Here is a 15,349-nt window from a genome sequence, read left to right as displayed (position 1 = left end):
CCTGCAGTGCGCCTCTCAATATGAGCTTCCCAGTGGACTGGAGTCTATAGTGAGCACTCTGTTCCTACCAGTATCAAACTGCTTTTGTTACTGTAGCTTTAAAATACATTTTTAAATCCGGCAAGTCCTTCTTTTCTCTTCCTCCAGAGTTTTCTTATTCTCATGAGAACTGCTCAAATTGAACATTAGAATAATTTTGTAAAATTTAGAATATAATTAAGAGTGTAAAAAAATCTGAACATATGCTAAACATTTCTTATGAAATGAAGTAGCATCTAGCCAGGCATGGATTTATTGCCTATTTTGGCTGGACCTCTTCAGATGCTTCTCTGCAGAGAAACATATATTTTCAGGATTTGCCAGTCAGAGAACTTCATCTCTGAATTTCTGGGGGGATGGAGGTGTTAATTGAAAGAGGTTATGAGAGTTCCCATCGTGGCTCAGCAGTTAACGAACCCAACTAGCATCCCTGAGGATGGAGTTCAATCCCTGGCCTCGCTCAGTGGATTAAGGATCCAGCATTGCTGTGAGCTGTGGTGTTGGTCGCAGACATGGCTCAGATCCCACATTGCTGTGGCTGTGGTGTAGGCCAGCGGCTACAGCTCCAATTCAACCCCTAGCCTGGGAACCTCCATACGCCGTGGGTGCGGCCCTAAAAAGACAGGGGAGAAAAAAAGAGGTTATGATGTCTGAGATGGACAAAACCTGTCTAGAGACAGTATTCAAATGTGCAGTTTTGAATTGGTGGTTGCTCATGTGGTGGTTGGCCTCCCGATCAGCCTGCACAATGCTACTTGGCTATGAATGCAGCCAAAATTGTGCACCTTTGCCCCAGTCCTTTTTGTCTAATCGTCATCCTAATACCCAGTGTTTCAGGATCACGCCCGGTTTCTATGGGAACAGGAGTGGACATGGAGCCAGGCGAGTGAATGCAGACAGAGGAACACGGAGACCCTCCTGTGCCAGTCTAGCCTCCCACCCCATCCCATCCTGCTCCCCGGAGTCCCCGCAAGGGCCTGAGGTGGGACCTAAGACAAGGAGGAACAGAAGGAATGGGGTGGGGGTGAGGGGTGGGGGTGGAGGTCCTGAGAAAAGCTTGGCAGGGGTGGGGTGGGTGCCGATCACCTTTCGAGAAGGTGGAGGGGAGATGAGCAGCGCATTTCCTACTTACTCACTTGAGCACCCAACTCCAAGATTCTAGAACATTTCTAACAAATGTTCCCTCCCCACCCCGTCTGTGCCCAGAGCTCTGATCTGAATGAAAACTCTCAGGACCAGGCCCTGGAGAGGCTTCCTTCCTGCCCTGTGGGAAAAGGCAAGGCCAGCTCACGCCCCTTCCCGCTCTTCCCACCCAGCCTCTTCTTTCCAGCCAAAGGGCACCGAAGTGAGATGGGAACCCACACCGTGTGCTCTCACCCTCCTGGGAAAACTCAGCTGGGGACTGGGTGTTCTCTAGCTTGGTGGAGGCTGAGTTAGAAGCCTCATGCAATAACAGCAGCATTTGCTGACATGGGCACAGGAGCCATAGCTGCTGAGGGCTCCGAAGTGGTGTTAGAGCAGCTGGCCAAGGCCCAGGGTGTATTTGCTGCTGGGCAGCAACTCTGCTTGTTTTAAACCCATCACTGGGTACCAGATACACACACAGGGCCGCTTTTCCACAACATGAGTCATTATCACGGGTGAGGGTGACAGTCTGAGATGGCAGGGCAAGGCCAGCCAAGAGCTCTCCATGTGGCAGGCCTTCGAGGAGACCGGGAGACAGGGTATCTTTGTCACAGGGCAAAGCTCAGGCTCCTCCAGCCATTCTGACTCTAGACTAGCTGTTAACCAATACTCACTACTAGGTTTAAGGACTAGCCCTTCCCAGGGATACTGTGATACTTGGTGAGAGTAAAGTCCTTTTGGCAGGGGTGGTGGCAGGTTCAGAATGGGGGTATTATCTTGCTGCCTTCCTGCTTATTCCATTGCCAGGGTCCCTCTGGCCTGCAGGACGCTTCCCAGGGGAGCAGCTCAGGGCGGGTGGAGGGTGGGAGGTGCTGAGACTGGCAGTGAAGGGAGTCTCCAAACTGCTGGTGCTACTGGGTCACGGCCATTTTTCTCCATCCTAACCTCCCAGCCTGCCTGACGTTAAGAACAAAAAGGAGTTGAAGTTTGTGCCCTGCAAAAGCCCCCATGGCCAGCAAAGGGAGAAGATGGAAATGAAAGGCTTTCCTCAATCTCCTGTGGGTAGAGGGAGCTCCTGGTTCTCCACCAGGACTGGGGGCAGAGGCCCCATGAACTCCCAGAGCCAGAGAGGAGCGTGGGGCACTGCCCTCCCCAAGTCCGGATGGGAACACGTTTTAACGGGGAAAGCAGTGTCCCATTGGGAGCTCAGGCGGGCCCTGCTTTGTCACACCGTGCCAGGACCTGCAGCCCTGCTGCTGAGGGACACAGTCTCTGGGAAAAGAGCTGCACCAGCCGCACCCTGTGCCTCCGCCCGGGAACTCAAGCCTTCCATCATGTTCCAAAAAGGGGAGGAGGCTGAGTGAGCTTCACGTTGGCTGCTGGCCTCTCTTCTCCAAACCTGGAGGGTCACGGCTGCTTCCTGCTCACCCGAGGGACCTGGCTAGCAGAGCGTTCAACGCTCGACTCACCCGAACAACATAAACAGGCCGACCCTTGTCAACAGAGCCCTCCCAACCCCCTGGCCCGACTATTCCACCTCAAAATCGCAGGCAAGCCGATGCTCCATCAGGGACCGGGGAAGGGAGGACACTGGGCCGTGGTGGCAGAGAGCTGACGGGGCCAGGAAGGCTCTGTCGCTTAGCCAAAGGAAAGAGAGGAATCAAATCAAGGCTCCTCCATGCCCACACTTCCCTTCTAGCGTGGTACTACCATAGCTCACAGTTTTCTAAATCTGGAGTCCTTGAACTCTCTGAAATCGTGGGCAAATTTCTGAGTCACAGTGCATTTTTCTACGGAAAGGACCCATATGTTTCTGCTTCTCAAAGGGTATCTATGACCCCAAAAGATCCACTGACTTAAGCAGCTGAGTGTGCAAGTTCTTGGTGGAGACCTGGGGGCCACAGCGACTCTTCCTTGGTTGGGTCTTCACTGGATCAAAACTTACTTCTAAGTTAACTGAAATAAGGTCTCTGGGTTGGCAGAGGTGATACTAAATGCGTCACTTAGTGGCAAATGTAAAGACTGATGCAAGTTTCAACTCACTTCCAACTGGGCCTATAGCAGACCAGGACTGTTTCTTGAGCAGAGAGAGCCCAAAATAAAATACCATCTGGCCGGAAGTAAAGGTCAAATGCAGATACATTTGGAGTGCAATGCCACGTTCCCAGCTCTGAGAGGGAGCTGGGAAAGAGGTCTTGAGCAGTCTGGCATTTTCCTCAGAGCATATGCTACGTGGCAAGACTGTGAGGCTGGTGGGCTCTCCAGACATACAATTTAAGTTCATTGCTGACTTAAAGGTAACAGAATTCTAGGAGTTCCCTGGTGGCCTAGTGGTTGGTTGAGGAGCTGGCATTGTCAGTGTTGTGGCTCAGATTCAATCCCTGGCCTGGGAACCTCCCCATGCTGTGGGTTCAACCAAAACCAAAACAAAAAACAAACAAAAGATAATAGGATTCTATTTAACAAACTAGCTACAAAAGATCATATTACCCAAATGAAATTCTGAATTATCACCTACAGGGGACAACAATGAGGATAACTAAAGAAAAAAAGTAAACAGGAACATTCACTAAATCCCAGATGGAGCTAATCATATGGTTAAGGTTACAGCCCACATTTATATGATAAGAATTTACCACTCCCATTTGTTGTATGCTTTAAACCAAATTATTTTTCACTTAGGGTATAATGGTACAAAACTTCCAGAAATTAAACATGATGAACTGGAAGCCTATTGTGTGGAAAACAATACCTTTATTTTGCTGAGCTTCATTTGGATTTTCTTAGACACCAGATCAGACCAGTACTTTTCTCCTAAAAAGTCCCAAAACATTCTTCCAAGCAAGGCATTCACCCAGGCCTCCTGTTCTTCCTCTTCAGATGGTGGCGCCTCTGGCAACTGGCAACAAGAAAAGGGACCAAAATTAGCTAGAAAGTAACTGGAGAACAAGACAGGTGCTTATTTTTATAAAGTCACTGAAGGTCCCTCCCTCTGGAGAGGGGGCCCATGTGAGTTGTGTTTCTTCCCTGTGAATTACAAGTCCCACATTATGTCAGTGAATAGAAAAAAGAAACAAAAGCTACCATCACAAATAGAAACTCCTCTTTGTTTTCTTTTTCTACCCGTCTTCCTGTGAGCCAGCTAATACTTTATACAATTAGCTCAGCTTTTTCACCCTGGGCCCCCCAAATTAGCTTGGTACCAACATCCTGCATCAACGCCCTGCCTGCCTCTTTCTCAGCTAAAGTTCCCAGGACATGAAAAAGTCAAGATGGTCTCGCCAGGCAGCCCCAGCGTTGCTCAATGCCCAGGATTCTCACCTTCAGTCTGACTCTTGTGAAGTCATGCTTCTGCTGAGTGAAGAGCAGGGGGCTGCTCAGAAATACTGGTGTCTGGGTCCTAACTCAGAGATACTAATTTAAGTGGGTATGAGAATTTTTAGAAGCTCTCTCACTGATGTGATGAACAGGTGAGGCTGAGACCCACAGTCCCAGATTAGAGAGAGGAATTCTGTGAAATTCCTACAGCTGTTCTCACCCATCTCAAACAAGGGAAATACCCCAGGCCTCACCTCCACTTGCTACAATCCATTTGAAATACCCATCGTGGCCAATGTGCGAGGTGGCAAAAGAGCAAACCCTGTTTGTTAGTTTCCAGCTTCCAAGACTATGGACTCTTGCCTGGAGAGGGCCAGGTCGGGGTGAAGCAGAAGGCAGACCCAGCTGCAACAAGCACGGACGGTGTGGCAGTGCAGGTGATGCTTGGCAGTGTCCACTGACCTCATGCCAGGCCCCACCATAGGCCTCCTTCTCAAGTTCCCTCATTTACCTCCCACGGAACCCCAGACACAACTTTACGTCTGTCTTAGGAGAAAACAGACTCGGAACCGTTCAGTGCCCTGCCCAAGGCCCCTAATTTATCAGCACAGCCTGACTCACAGCCTCCTCCCTACCCCCTACCTGCTCTGTCCTGTGGGAGGAATGGGGTGTGACTGGCCCCTGGTGTGACAGACCAGTCCCTTGACCAAGGTCTCGAGGTCTCTAACTAGATGACTGCCTTATAGAAACAGTGAGCCTCAGAAAGCAAAGACCAAAAGAACTAGAATTGCAGGAACCTATGAACTGTTCACAACTACCTATGCTCTGGTCTTGTCAGAGTTTGTGCCTGGGGGTTTGCCTGCACTTTTTCAATCTAATGTTACTGCATGTAAGTGGGGATAGTCTGTGTTCTACGAGTCCTTCAAATTTGAGTGTTTTCAAAGTTCTACTTTATGAATGTCAGTGAGTCTCATTAAAAAAAAAAAATCTGGAGTTCCCTCGTGGTGCAGGAGGTTAAGGATCCAGCATTGCTGCTGCTGTGGTGCGGGTTCAATCCCTGGCTCGGGAATTTTTGTATACTGTGGGCACAGCCCCCCTCCCCCAAAAAAATTCAACTCTGGTTGAAAGAATACTACCTTTTGGTCATGGCATTTCAGAAGACACGGCTCTTCCTGAATGGCTACAGGTACCCTCTCTGTGCTCTTCTCATGCTGTAATGTCTTGATACTAACCAAGGCATCGCCCCCACCCGTCCTGCATGGACCAGTGGAGGTCCATGCCCAGGGGGCGCTCAGGCGCACAAATTATGTGTCTTTTGGAATCTCTTTTCTCTCTGCCTGAACATCTGCGCCCCACCCCCGAGATGATCTGATCTAGCTTTTATGAGGTTACTGTCTTTGAGTCATATCAGATTATCTATGAAGACTTCTGTCACCCAGGGACAAGGCCCTCTCCCCCAGGGATCCAGGCAGTGCCAAGATGCTGCCCACGCAGGGCGGCACATGCTCCACTCAGACTCCCTCTTTCCCTTCTCATGTGGGAGAGCTGACCCTTTACTAACCTTGCCTCACAACCCAGTTATTCACAGGAAACAGGTTTAACACAAAATAGCATGAAACAAAGGCTATTTCACAATTTTTGTCCAAGCCAGAGGCATATGATGTGGAAACAAATTTCTGAAATAACTGACAAGCAGGTTGTTTTTCCTTTTCAACAGTTCCTTTTTCTAACACAGGCTTCTCTCCACAGACTCACTGGGAACAAAGAAAAATCCCCGAGTAGCAGAACATGGACAATGCATCAAAGCAGCCTTATGAACAAAATCTGGATTCAACAGGCTGCTAGAGAAAACTCACTTCCAATCAAAGTTATAAAAATTTAAGACCTTCAACTATAAATGAACATACATTTCTTAACGCTGCTGTTAGGCTGCAGGAAGGAATGTGAGAAGCAGATTCATTTCACCACTTCAACAAAAGATGTATACTTAGAAAGGGTAAGTGTCTGTAAATGGCCTCCGAAATAAAGTTGGGAGAGTTCAATGGCCTGAGGTTGAAAGAAGGCTCTCATGATTGTCTGAGAAGCTCTTGGGAGATATTTTATTAAAAACTAGCCTGTAAAACTCAGGTAATACAGATTTACTTAATTTTGTGGTATAACTTTTCCTTTTAATATAAATAGCCAGGAAACCTTTTTGGAGACAGAGAGAGTTCAGTGGCTTTGCTGCTAAGGTTTGGCCTCACACAATCTGGTACCACAAGAGTTTCACCAAGGGCTGCTTGGTCCAAGAGAGGGCACAGCGCAAGACCCTCCACTGTCAGCTGTTTCCCAATTATGAACATGAGCGTATCTGCTGTGGAAAACATCCATAATCCCACAGCAACGCGGGATCCGAGCCGCATCTGTGACCTACAATGCAGCTCGGGACAATGCCAGGTCCTTAACCCACTGAGCAAGGCCAGGCATCAAACCTGCATCCTCACAGAGACTATGTTGGGTTCTTAACCCACTGAGCCACAGTGGGAACTCCCTCGTTTTCTTAATTCCTATTTATATCTCCTCCTCAAACCAAGCAGACCACCTCGACCAGATGATAAAGCTCTGGGTCTCCTCAGCCAGTCTCGCGGTCTCACTAATCCACAAGTTAAGCTGCCTGAGAAGAGAGAAAATGGCGCCAAGATCACAGGCGTTTGGGGACTTCAGAGGCTGGTACAGCCTGTGTTTGTGAGATAGAGCAGAGTCACAAGGGCAAGTCAGGGCTCAGCCACTGATCACTAATCACTGACCACTAACCACTAAACACCTGGAGAACCAGGCCTTTCCTCCAAAAATGGTGGTATTTTATAATGCTAATTTTGAGCTCCAAAGTGATTTCAATATGCAGAATACCCCAAAATGTTTTTAATTATTATGGGTAAGAATAGCTACCAAAAGTTTTTTAACATGGTTTAAAATAAATCTAGCCTATACTTACTAATTATCTTTGAGCGTGTTTTGTGTGTGTTTTTTTCAATTCTCCCCCCCTCCCCTTTTTTGGCCATGCATGCAGTATGCAGAAATTCCTGGGCCAGGGATCGAACCCACACCAAAGCAGTGACCCAAGCCACAACAGTGACAACACTGGATCCCCAACTGCTAGGCCACCAGGGAACTCCCTGAGGGTTTTTAACATTGGCTTGGCTCCTGAGCACCAGTGGCCCCACTCAGCTCCTGACCTAGTTTAGCACTAGGCAATGTGTGAGAGAGGAGGCCAAAGGCGTGGAAGGTGCCATTAGACCCGGAACCCTCAGGGTAAGAGATGCTTTGAACATGGCCTGTAAGAGGCAACAGCAGGGTGGGGCTTAGGGGGGAACGGCTAGGGCAAAGGCTGGAGCTTATCCCAAGGTCCCTCTATAGAGGAGGAGGGGGCATGCTCCCCTGCATAAGCTCCTGGGGGTGGCCCACATTGATGAAGTGACAGTGTAATTTGAAGAGCTGTCAGAGGTTCCTTTGGGTCTCTGAGCCCTTTGAGTCCCCCTTGGACTCACGGTATCAGAGGCAACAAGGACCTGAAGAAACAGCCCGGAGAGGACTTGGGCAACGGCTAGCAAAACCACACGTGAGTTTACCTTCTGGTCCAGCAATCCCACTTCTAAGATTTCACCTTGAAGATACACCCCCAACAACACAAAAATACACAAAGTTGTTCAGTGCAGCACTGTTTGCAATTGGAAACTATATGCCCACATGAGAGACTGAATATACCCTAGAACAGTCACACAACAGAGTCAGTCTTCAGCTGCTTAAAAACAAGAGGAAGAGGGAGTTCCCACCGTGGTGCAGTGGGTTAGTGATCCAGCTTGTCTCTGTGGCACTGCCAGTTCCGTCCTCATCCCGGGAAAGTAGGTTCAGGATCTGTCGTTGCCGTAGCTGTGGCTGAGATTTAATCCCTGGCCTAGGAATTTCCATATGCCATGGTGTGGCTGAAAAGGGGGATAAAAAAAGAGGAAGGGAAGATATCTATGAACTGTGTGGAGGGATTTCCAGAATGTACTGGTAAGTTAAAAAAGTGAGTATCCATAGTGTACCACCTTCCAGTAAGACAGGAGGCGAAATCAACCCAGAGACTAAGGAGGCTGGTTCACCACCGGGGGGAGGGGAGTGGGAAAGGCGTGGACGAAGAGGAGGAATCAAGGAATCGGGCGGGGCAGATGGCACTTTTCTGAGTATGTCTTTGTATGGCTTTGGCTTTTGGAACGACGCTAATGCGTCATGTGCACAGGAAAGAAAATCAAAGATGGGAGTAGGGAGGAAGATCTTCATTTGCTCAAACTGCAAAATTAAAAAGAAATAAAACTAGTAAAGAACTGTCTCCACTGTAATACATCAGTAAAGGGAAAGCCCGAAAAGCAATCAAAGGACTACAGAAACACTGCAGTAGATTGTTTCGTTTTGTTTTAGGGCCACACTTGTGGCACATGTAAATTCCTGGGCCAGAGGTCAAACTGGAGCTGCAGCTGTGGCCTGCGCTGCAGCTTGCAGCAACACTGGATCCTTAACCCACTAAGCAAGGTCAGGGATCGAACCTGCATCCTCACAGAGACAATATTGGGTCCTTAACCTACTGAGCCATACTGGGAACTCCTGCAGCAGATCTTATTTTCCAAAATGGTGCAATGATACTTGCACCATACTTGTCCCATCCTAGACACGCTTCTAAGAAACTGCTACTCCTTCAACGAGAGGTGGAATCTGCCCCCTCCTTGAAGTTGGGAGGGTTTTTTGGACAACTTTGCCTGATAGAGCATGAAGGAAGTGACATTATTTCACTTCCAAGACTGAGTCATAAAAGGCAATACGGGCCCACCTGGCTCTTTCTCTTAGGGACACTTGTACTTAGAACCCAGTCACCACGCTGGGAAGGAACTGAGGCCTGAGGCCCTGAGCCTTCAGCCCTAGCTGAGTTCCCAGCCAACACCCAGCATCTACTTGCCAGCCATGAGAGTGCCATCTCGGAAGCAGGTCCTCCAGCCCCCAGGCTGGCCTCCCCAGTTGACACCGCATGGAGCAGAGAGAAGGCTTTGCTGCTAAGCCTGGTCAAATTATGAATTGGTAAGCAAAATAAATCAGTGTTAATGTTTTGAGCCATTCCTTTTGGCACTGTTTGTTACGTGGCAATAAATAACTAAAACATACACCTATACCTTATTCATGACCATTTTAACCACCAGACCAGCCCTGAGAGCCAGGATGTGGCCCACACATGCTTCAGGCAGGCCAAGTGGACATGGAAGCCCAGCACTAAAGCTCATGCCCTTTCTTCAAAAGGCCCTCTTTCAAAGACAGTTGTCTCTGTTCACACAATTCTGACTCTCCAGTTTCGCAGCCAATGCAGGTTAGAATCATTAATTCGAGGGCTGGGGTAGGAGATGGGGACAAGCACTCAAGGAGAGGGAATGAGGACACACAGCAGCAGCAGCCAACAGACTACAGACAGAAAAAGGTACAGAGTCTGCGGGCCGGGACGGCTCAGACCAGGGGCGAAAGGCCTTCTGACCACCAGAAGCCCTGCCTGAGGATAGGCTTGAATCTCCGTGTGTTGTGCCGAGTCTTTAGATACCCAGAAAAGATTAAATCATCCTGCCTGCTATGCCTAAAGGGGCCAGGAAGTGGTTTTTAAAGATCTTTCTTATTATTCTGAGGGAAAAAAGGTTTGGGTGCTTAAAGAGGTAAGTGCCAAGTACTTATTTTAAAAAAAAAAAAAAAAAAGTTTGGGAGTTCCCATCATGGCTCAGTGGTTAACGAATCTGACTAGGAGCTATGAGGTTGCGGGTTCGACCCCTGGCTTTGCTCAGTGGGTTAAGGATCCGGCGTTGCTGTGAGCTATGGTGTGGGTTACAGACTTGGCTCGGATCCCACGTTGCTGTGGCTGTGGTGTAGGCCGGCGGCTACAGCTCCGATTCAACCCCTAGCCTGGGAACCTCCACATGCCGAGGGAGCAGCCCAAGAAATGGCAAAAATTAAAAAAAAAGGTTTGTACCAGAGACCCAATGTGGGCAACACCAGGTCGTGAGGTCCAGGGGCTGGGCTGGGGCCTCCAGAGAACTCACAGGTTCTGTGAGACAAGCACAAGCAGTGCACACTGAGGAAATAATGTTCTCAAACTCTTTTTTTCTCTAGGGCCACACCATGGCATGTGGAGGTTCCCAGGCTAGGGGCTGAAGTGGAGCTGTACCCACAGGCCTACAAATGCGGGAACCGAGCCGCATCTGCAACCTACACCTTACAGTTAGTTCACAGCAATGCCAGAGTCTTAACCCACTGAGTGACGCCAGGGATCGAACCCATATCCTCAGGGACACTAGTGGGGTTCTTAACCCACTGAGCCACAATGGGAATTCCCGAAAAGTTTTGTTTTGTTTTGTTTTTTAACTTATGAAGCTCTTTTAAAAAGCAAGCATTATTTATTAGATCATTTTCTTACAACACACAACTCTCCAGAGTTTGACAGAATTCCGACCCTGATAGCCTAGCAAGAAAAGGACCTGTGGCGAGTGGGATGCACTGGTGGTGAACAGCACACTTCCGGACGAGTTTCCTATTACACTCCTCTAGCTCAGAGGGAGGCCTACATCCCACTCTAGCTGCTGACTTGGCTCAGAGGCGGAGGCAGTGGGTCAGAGGCCAGCAAAGGTATATGGTCTCTTTGGGCCAAACAGGCTGAGTGAAGGAGTCAACGGAGTGAATAAAGGCTGAGGCACAAAGAGGAAGGCACCAAAGCCTCCTGTTAACAGAAATACAGTCACGGAGTTCCCACCGAGGACCAGTGGTTAAGAATCCGACTGCAGTGGCTCAGGTCACTCTGGAGGCACGGGTTCGATCCCCGGCCTGGTGTAGTGGGTTAAAGGATCTATCATTGCCGCAGCTGTGGCTCACATTCAGTCCCTGGCCTGGGAATTTCCATAGGCCACAGGTGCGGCCATAAGGTTAAAAAAATATACATATAGTCACTAAGAGGTCATATGGGGACAGACACCTTAGTAACTGAACATGGGAAAAACAGGCACTGGCTCCACAGGTGGGAGGCCGCGCCTCAGAACCCGAGCGGGCACAGTGGCAGGAGGCCTCAGGTCAGGCCCAGTGTGAGAAGGACCCACTAAGAGAGCAGTCGCGACAGCCAAAGGGGCTCGCGGGCTCCGATCAGGGTTTGTACACTCCGTCACTTAGCAACTGTGAAACTAAGATACTTAACTGCTGTGAGGTGGGGTTCCTCCATCTACGAAACGGAGAGACGACCACCTGGTCTCCAAGACTGCTCGAGGGAGCAGAGTGGGTCTGTTAAAGCATCTAACAGAGTCTGGAGTCTGGCAGCTCATTTATCTTATCGCAAATGATCTTGAGTCAATGTCCAGCTTGTCATACTGTGTAAATAATGCTTATGGTAAACCTTCAAAAGCACTGGTCACAGGAGTTCCCTTTGTGGCTCAGCGGTTAACGAAGGATCCCGACTAGGATTCACGAGGATCCGGGTTCAATCCCTGGCCTCATTCAGTGGGTTAAGGATCCGGCGTTGCTGTGATCTGTGGTGTAGGTCGAAGACACGGCTCGGATCCCGTATTGCTGTGGCTGTGGCTGTGGCTGGCAGCTGTACCTTTGATTTGACCCCTAGCCTGGGAACTTTCCTGTGCCACAACCACAAGTATGGCCCTAAAAAGCAAAAAAAAAAAAAAAAAAAGCACTGGTCACAGCTGAGGAGTCTGAGAATTTGAGGACATGGTGCTATTGAGGAATTCGACCTCGACTGATTCTGTGACCCTCCCTACGGATCCCTCAGCTGCCCAGGTCAAAAGCTAGGGGTACGCCTCGACGCCTGGTTCTCTCCCTCAGGAGCCACTTCTCACAGCTGCTCGGACCACCTCAATCTCAGCCCCTTCTCCACCCCTGTGACCGCCTCCCATCGGCTCTCTTCCTCCTTCTGCCCTTCTCCATTCTCCCTGCAGAGCCACTTATCTTTCTCAGCTCAAATCAGATCAGCGCTACTCCCTGCTCAACGCCCCCCCCCCCCCCCCCCCGGGCCTCACATGATCTGATCTGACGAGGTAAGGATCTGATGAGGCCCCACTGCCTCTCTGTCCCTTGCTGTCACCCACGCTGGCCTCATCACGGTTCCCTGAATTCTCCGGCCACATCCTTGTACTTTCTGCTCCCACACCTGAAATGTCCCTCCCACACAGGCCACCAGGGCTCACTTCCTCACTTTGGTCAGGTCTCTGCCCAAAGGTCACATCCTCAAAGAGGCCCTCCTCGGCTGTCAATCTAAACCAGCTCTGGCCAATTTCCACCCTCCCCCATTTGGCTTTATTTTAATCCTTATCAGCACCTGAGGTTCGCTGCTTCCTGTCTCCTGGACTAGGGATCAAGCTTCCTAAGAGCTCGGCCCTCATCTGCCTTGTGCATCGCTGTTTCCAATGCCTAGAAGAGGGCCGGGTATGAAAGAGGCACTTGAAGGCTTCTGTGTGAAGAAATGAGTATAAGAGCAGAAAAGCCACGCCCAGGCAGCCAGCTTTACCTTCTTCCCAGCTGTGGGGCTGCTCTCCGCACTCTCCACGGGGCTCCTTTGGGGGCTTCGGCTTTCTTGGGGGACACACCTGGCCATGTACACGCTGTAGTCCAGAAGCATCTTCTGCCGCACGCTGCCCACCAGCTCCTTCTGCTTCGGCTGGGACATGATCTCATCCACGCTGCCTCTGCTGCTGCTGCGGCTGTGGGTCAGGTGCCCCGAGGGACTGCTGTGTCTGCTGTGTGAGGGCAAAACTCCTGGAGCAAAGAAGTGATGGCTGTTAATACAGATGAAGAGGGTGGCTGCAAAGTAAATGGAACACAGGACAAACTGCACTGGGTTCAGCTGAAAAGCAGCTAAAATGCTGAGTGACTGTTTAAAAAATATGTATACAGTTACTTCCCATCCTGAAAGATACCGTCCATTGTAACAACAGATATTTTTTTAAGAACAGTTTTTGTTTTTCCTCCAGGCAATTGGAGTCCTGGGAGCCATGATACGTATCTGGTAGCTACCTTTTTCTTCCTGAGGTCCAATAAAAGACTGACACACCCCAAAGGGCACAAGGAAAGGGGGCAGAGAGCTGTCTATCCACAGCTGACGGCAATTCCAAACACGCCACCTTCCATTCAACACATATTCTTCTCAAGCCCTTGCTCTGGGCCACCTCCACATTAAAAACAAGCATGAGACATACACAATCCCTGCACTTAAGCAAATAAATCACAATTTCTGTAACAGGCACTGGAACTAAAGTGCGACTAAAGGACTTTCAGGGCAGAAAGAAGAGGGTGGTACCTCCGCCCAAGAGCACTGGGAGGCGCGTACCCAGCAGTGACTTTCACAGGTCGGGGCCTCTGAACTGCCTCTTGAAGAAACAGGTGGCATTTTCCTGGCCTAAGTGAGGGAAGAGCATTCCAGGTAGAGGGAACAGCATATGCAAAAAGCAATGACAGGGCATGGTAGGTCTGGAGGATAATGAGAGATTCAGTGATTCTTTAGGCAGAGCACATGGGACGAGGCAGAGGAAATGAGCAGAGGTGCATGGTGAGCAATGCAAATGCAGTGTGTCAGGAGGCCAAGGATTCTGCATTTTGATGGCAACCTTGGACTTGGAGGCCATGTCGAAGGCCAGGAGCTCTAGAGCATGAGCCACCTGCTCACAGACCTTCCTCTTATAACTAGGGCTCCCCTGCTGCTTCTCTCAGAGGAGCCACAAAAGTAAAAATAAATACAGTTCTTAAGGAATGAACAAAGGGAAAAAAAACCCAAAAACCCATACATCTGTAAATGGTTCTATCATGGGTTAAATGATTCAGTACCAAGTACTGCAGTGATCAGCCTAGAAGGTAAATGATCCATGACCACACCTTGGGGGGCAGACAGTCATCAATTCAGGGTAGGCTTCCTTCCTTCCCCACCTGGGAATCTCTCTCAATCCTCCCACTGGCCCCTTAAAAATACATAAGCATTTAGTGCATGTGTCATTACCTGGTTTGCTTCCAGAGACGCCAGGTGGCTTCTTGATTTCTGACTTCAGCTTAGATGCCAGAATAAATCTCTGAAACCACTCCTCTTTTTCTCGGCCAGTTCTCCCAAAGAGATAGAGGATCTGATCTCGCTGGCCAGATCTTGTTCTCTCCTGAGGGAGGGGTGGCTTCTTAGGGTCCTCGCCTCCCAGCTCTCTCTCGGCTGGTGGCTTTTCTTCAGAAGTCTCTTTATCGGGCTGGGCCTTAGACATAAAGTCATCTTGTCGACCAAGCTCGATACAAATGGGGTACTTTTTATTCCAGATTCGTTTTCGAGCCAAACTTTTAGGCACAAGATAAACCTACAGAGAAAGGGACAAGATTTATACACTGAATTAAGAACTGGCTACACAAAAAAAGAAAAAAAACCATTAGGAGTTCTCTCATAGCACAGGGAGTTAAGGATCCAGAGTTGTCACTGCAGCGGCCCAGTTCGTTGCTGTGGCATAGGTTCAATCCCTGGCCTGGGAATTTCCACATGCTGTGGGTATGGCCAAAAAAAGCATGACTATAGAAATGACTTATTCTTCAAAATCATCCCAAAAAGTAGATGTTCAAGAATTTTGCAAGAGTTCCAAAACCCATGCTCTTCAGGTAACAGCAGCACAGTGATGGTTTAGTGGATTATCATCAGCTGAGTTTAATGACCTTGGACCAAACTTAAGCTGGGGGAAAAAAACATTTACCAAACTAGATCTTGATGGGAAGCTCAAGTTTATTAACCTCAAGGATGGATTTATTAAAAAACTATTTCAGGAGTTCATGTTGTGGCTTGGCGGGTTACAAACCCAACTATGTG

General features: G+C 49.1%; 1 protein-coding gene across 1 annotated transcript in view; it reads right to left on the bottom strand.

Moving 5' to 3' along the window:
* The window catches only part of LOC125114519 (testis-expressed protein 2-like), a 101,051-nt gene that overhangs the window by 21,571 nt on the left and 64,131 nt on the right, over positions 1-15,349 (bottom strand). The window contains exons 4-6 of the mRNA XM_047757845.1: positions 14,513-14,852; positions 13,031-13,278; positions 3,917-4,063 (exon numbers count right to left, since the gene is read on the bottom strand). Coding sequence (XP_047613801.1) covers positions 3,917-4,063; positions 13,031-13,278; positions 14,513-14,852 — 735 coding nt within the window. The remainder of the gene's footprint in view (positions 1-3,916; positions 4,064-13,030; positions 13,279-14,512; positions 14,853-15,349) is intronic.

This window comes from Phacochoerus africanus, chromosome 14 (genome assembly GCF_016906955.1).
Source record: "Phacochoerus africanus isolate WHEZ1 chromosome 14, ROS_Pafr_v1, whole genome shotgun sequence".
NCBI classification, from domain to species: Eukaryota; Metazoa; Chordata; class Mammalia; order Artiodactyla; family Suidae; genus Phacochoerus; species Phacochoerus africanus.
Note: the sequence above shows the minus strand (reverse complement) of the source record. Positions and strands in the feature narration are given on the sequence as shown.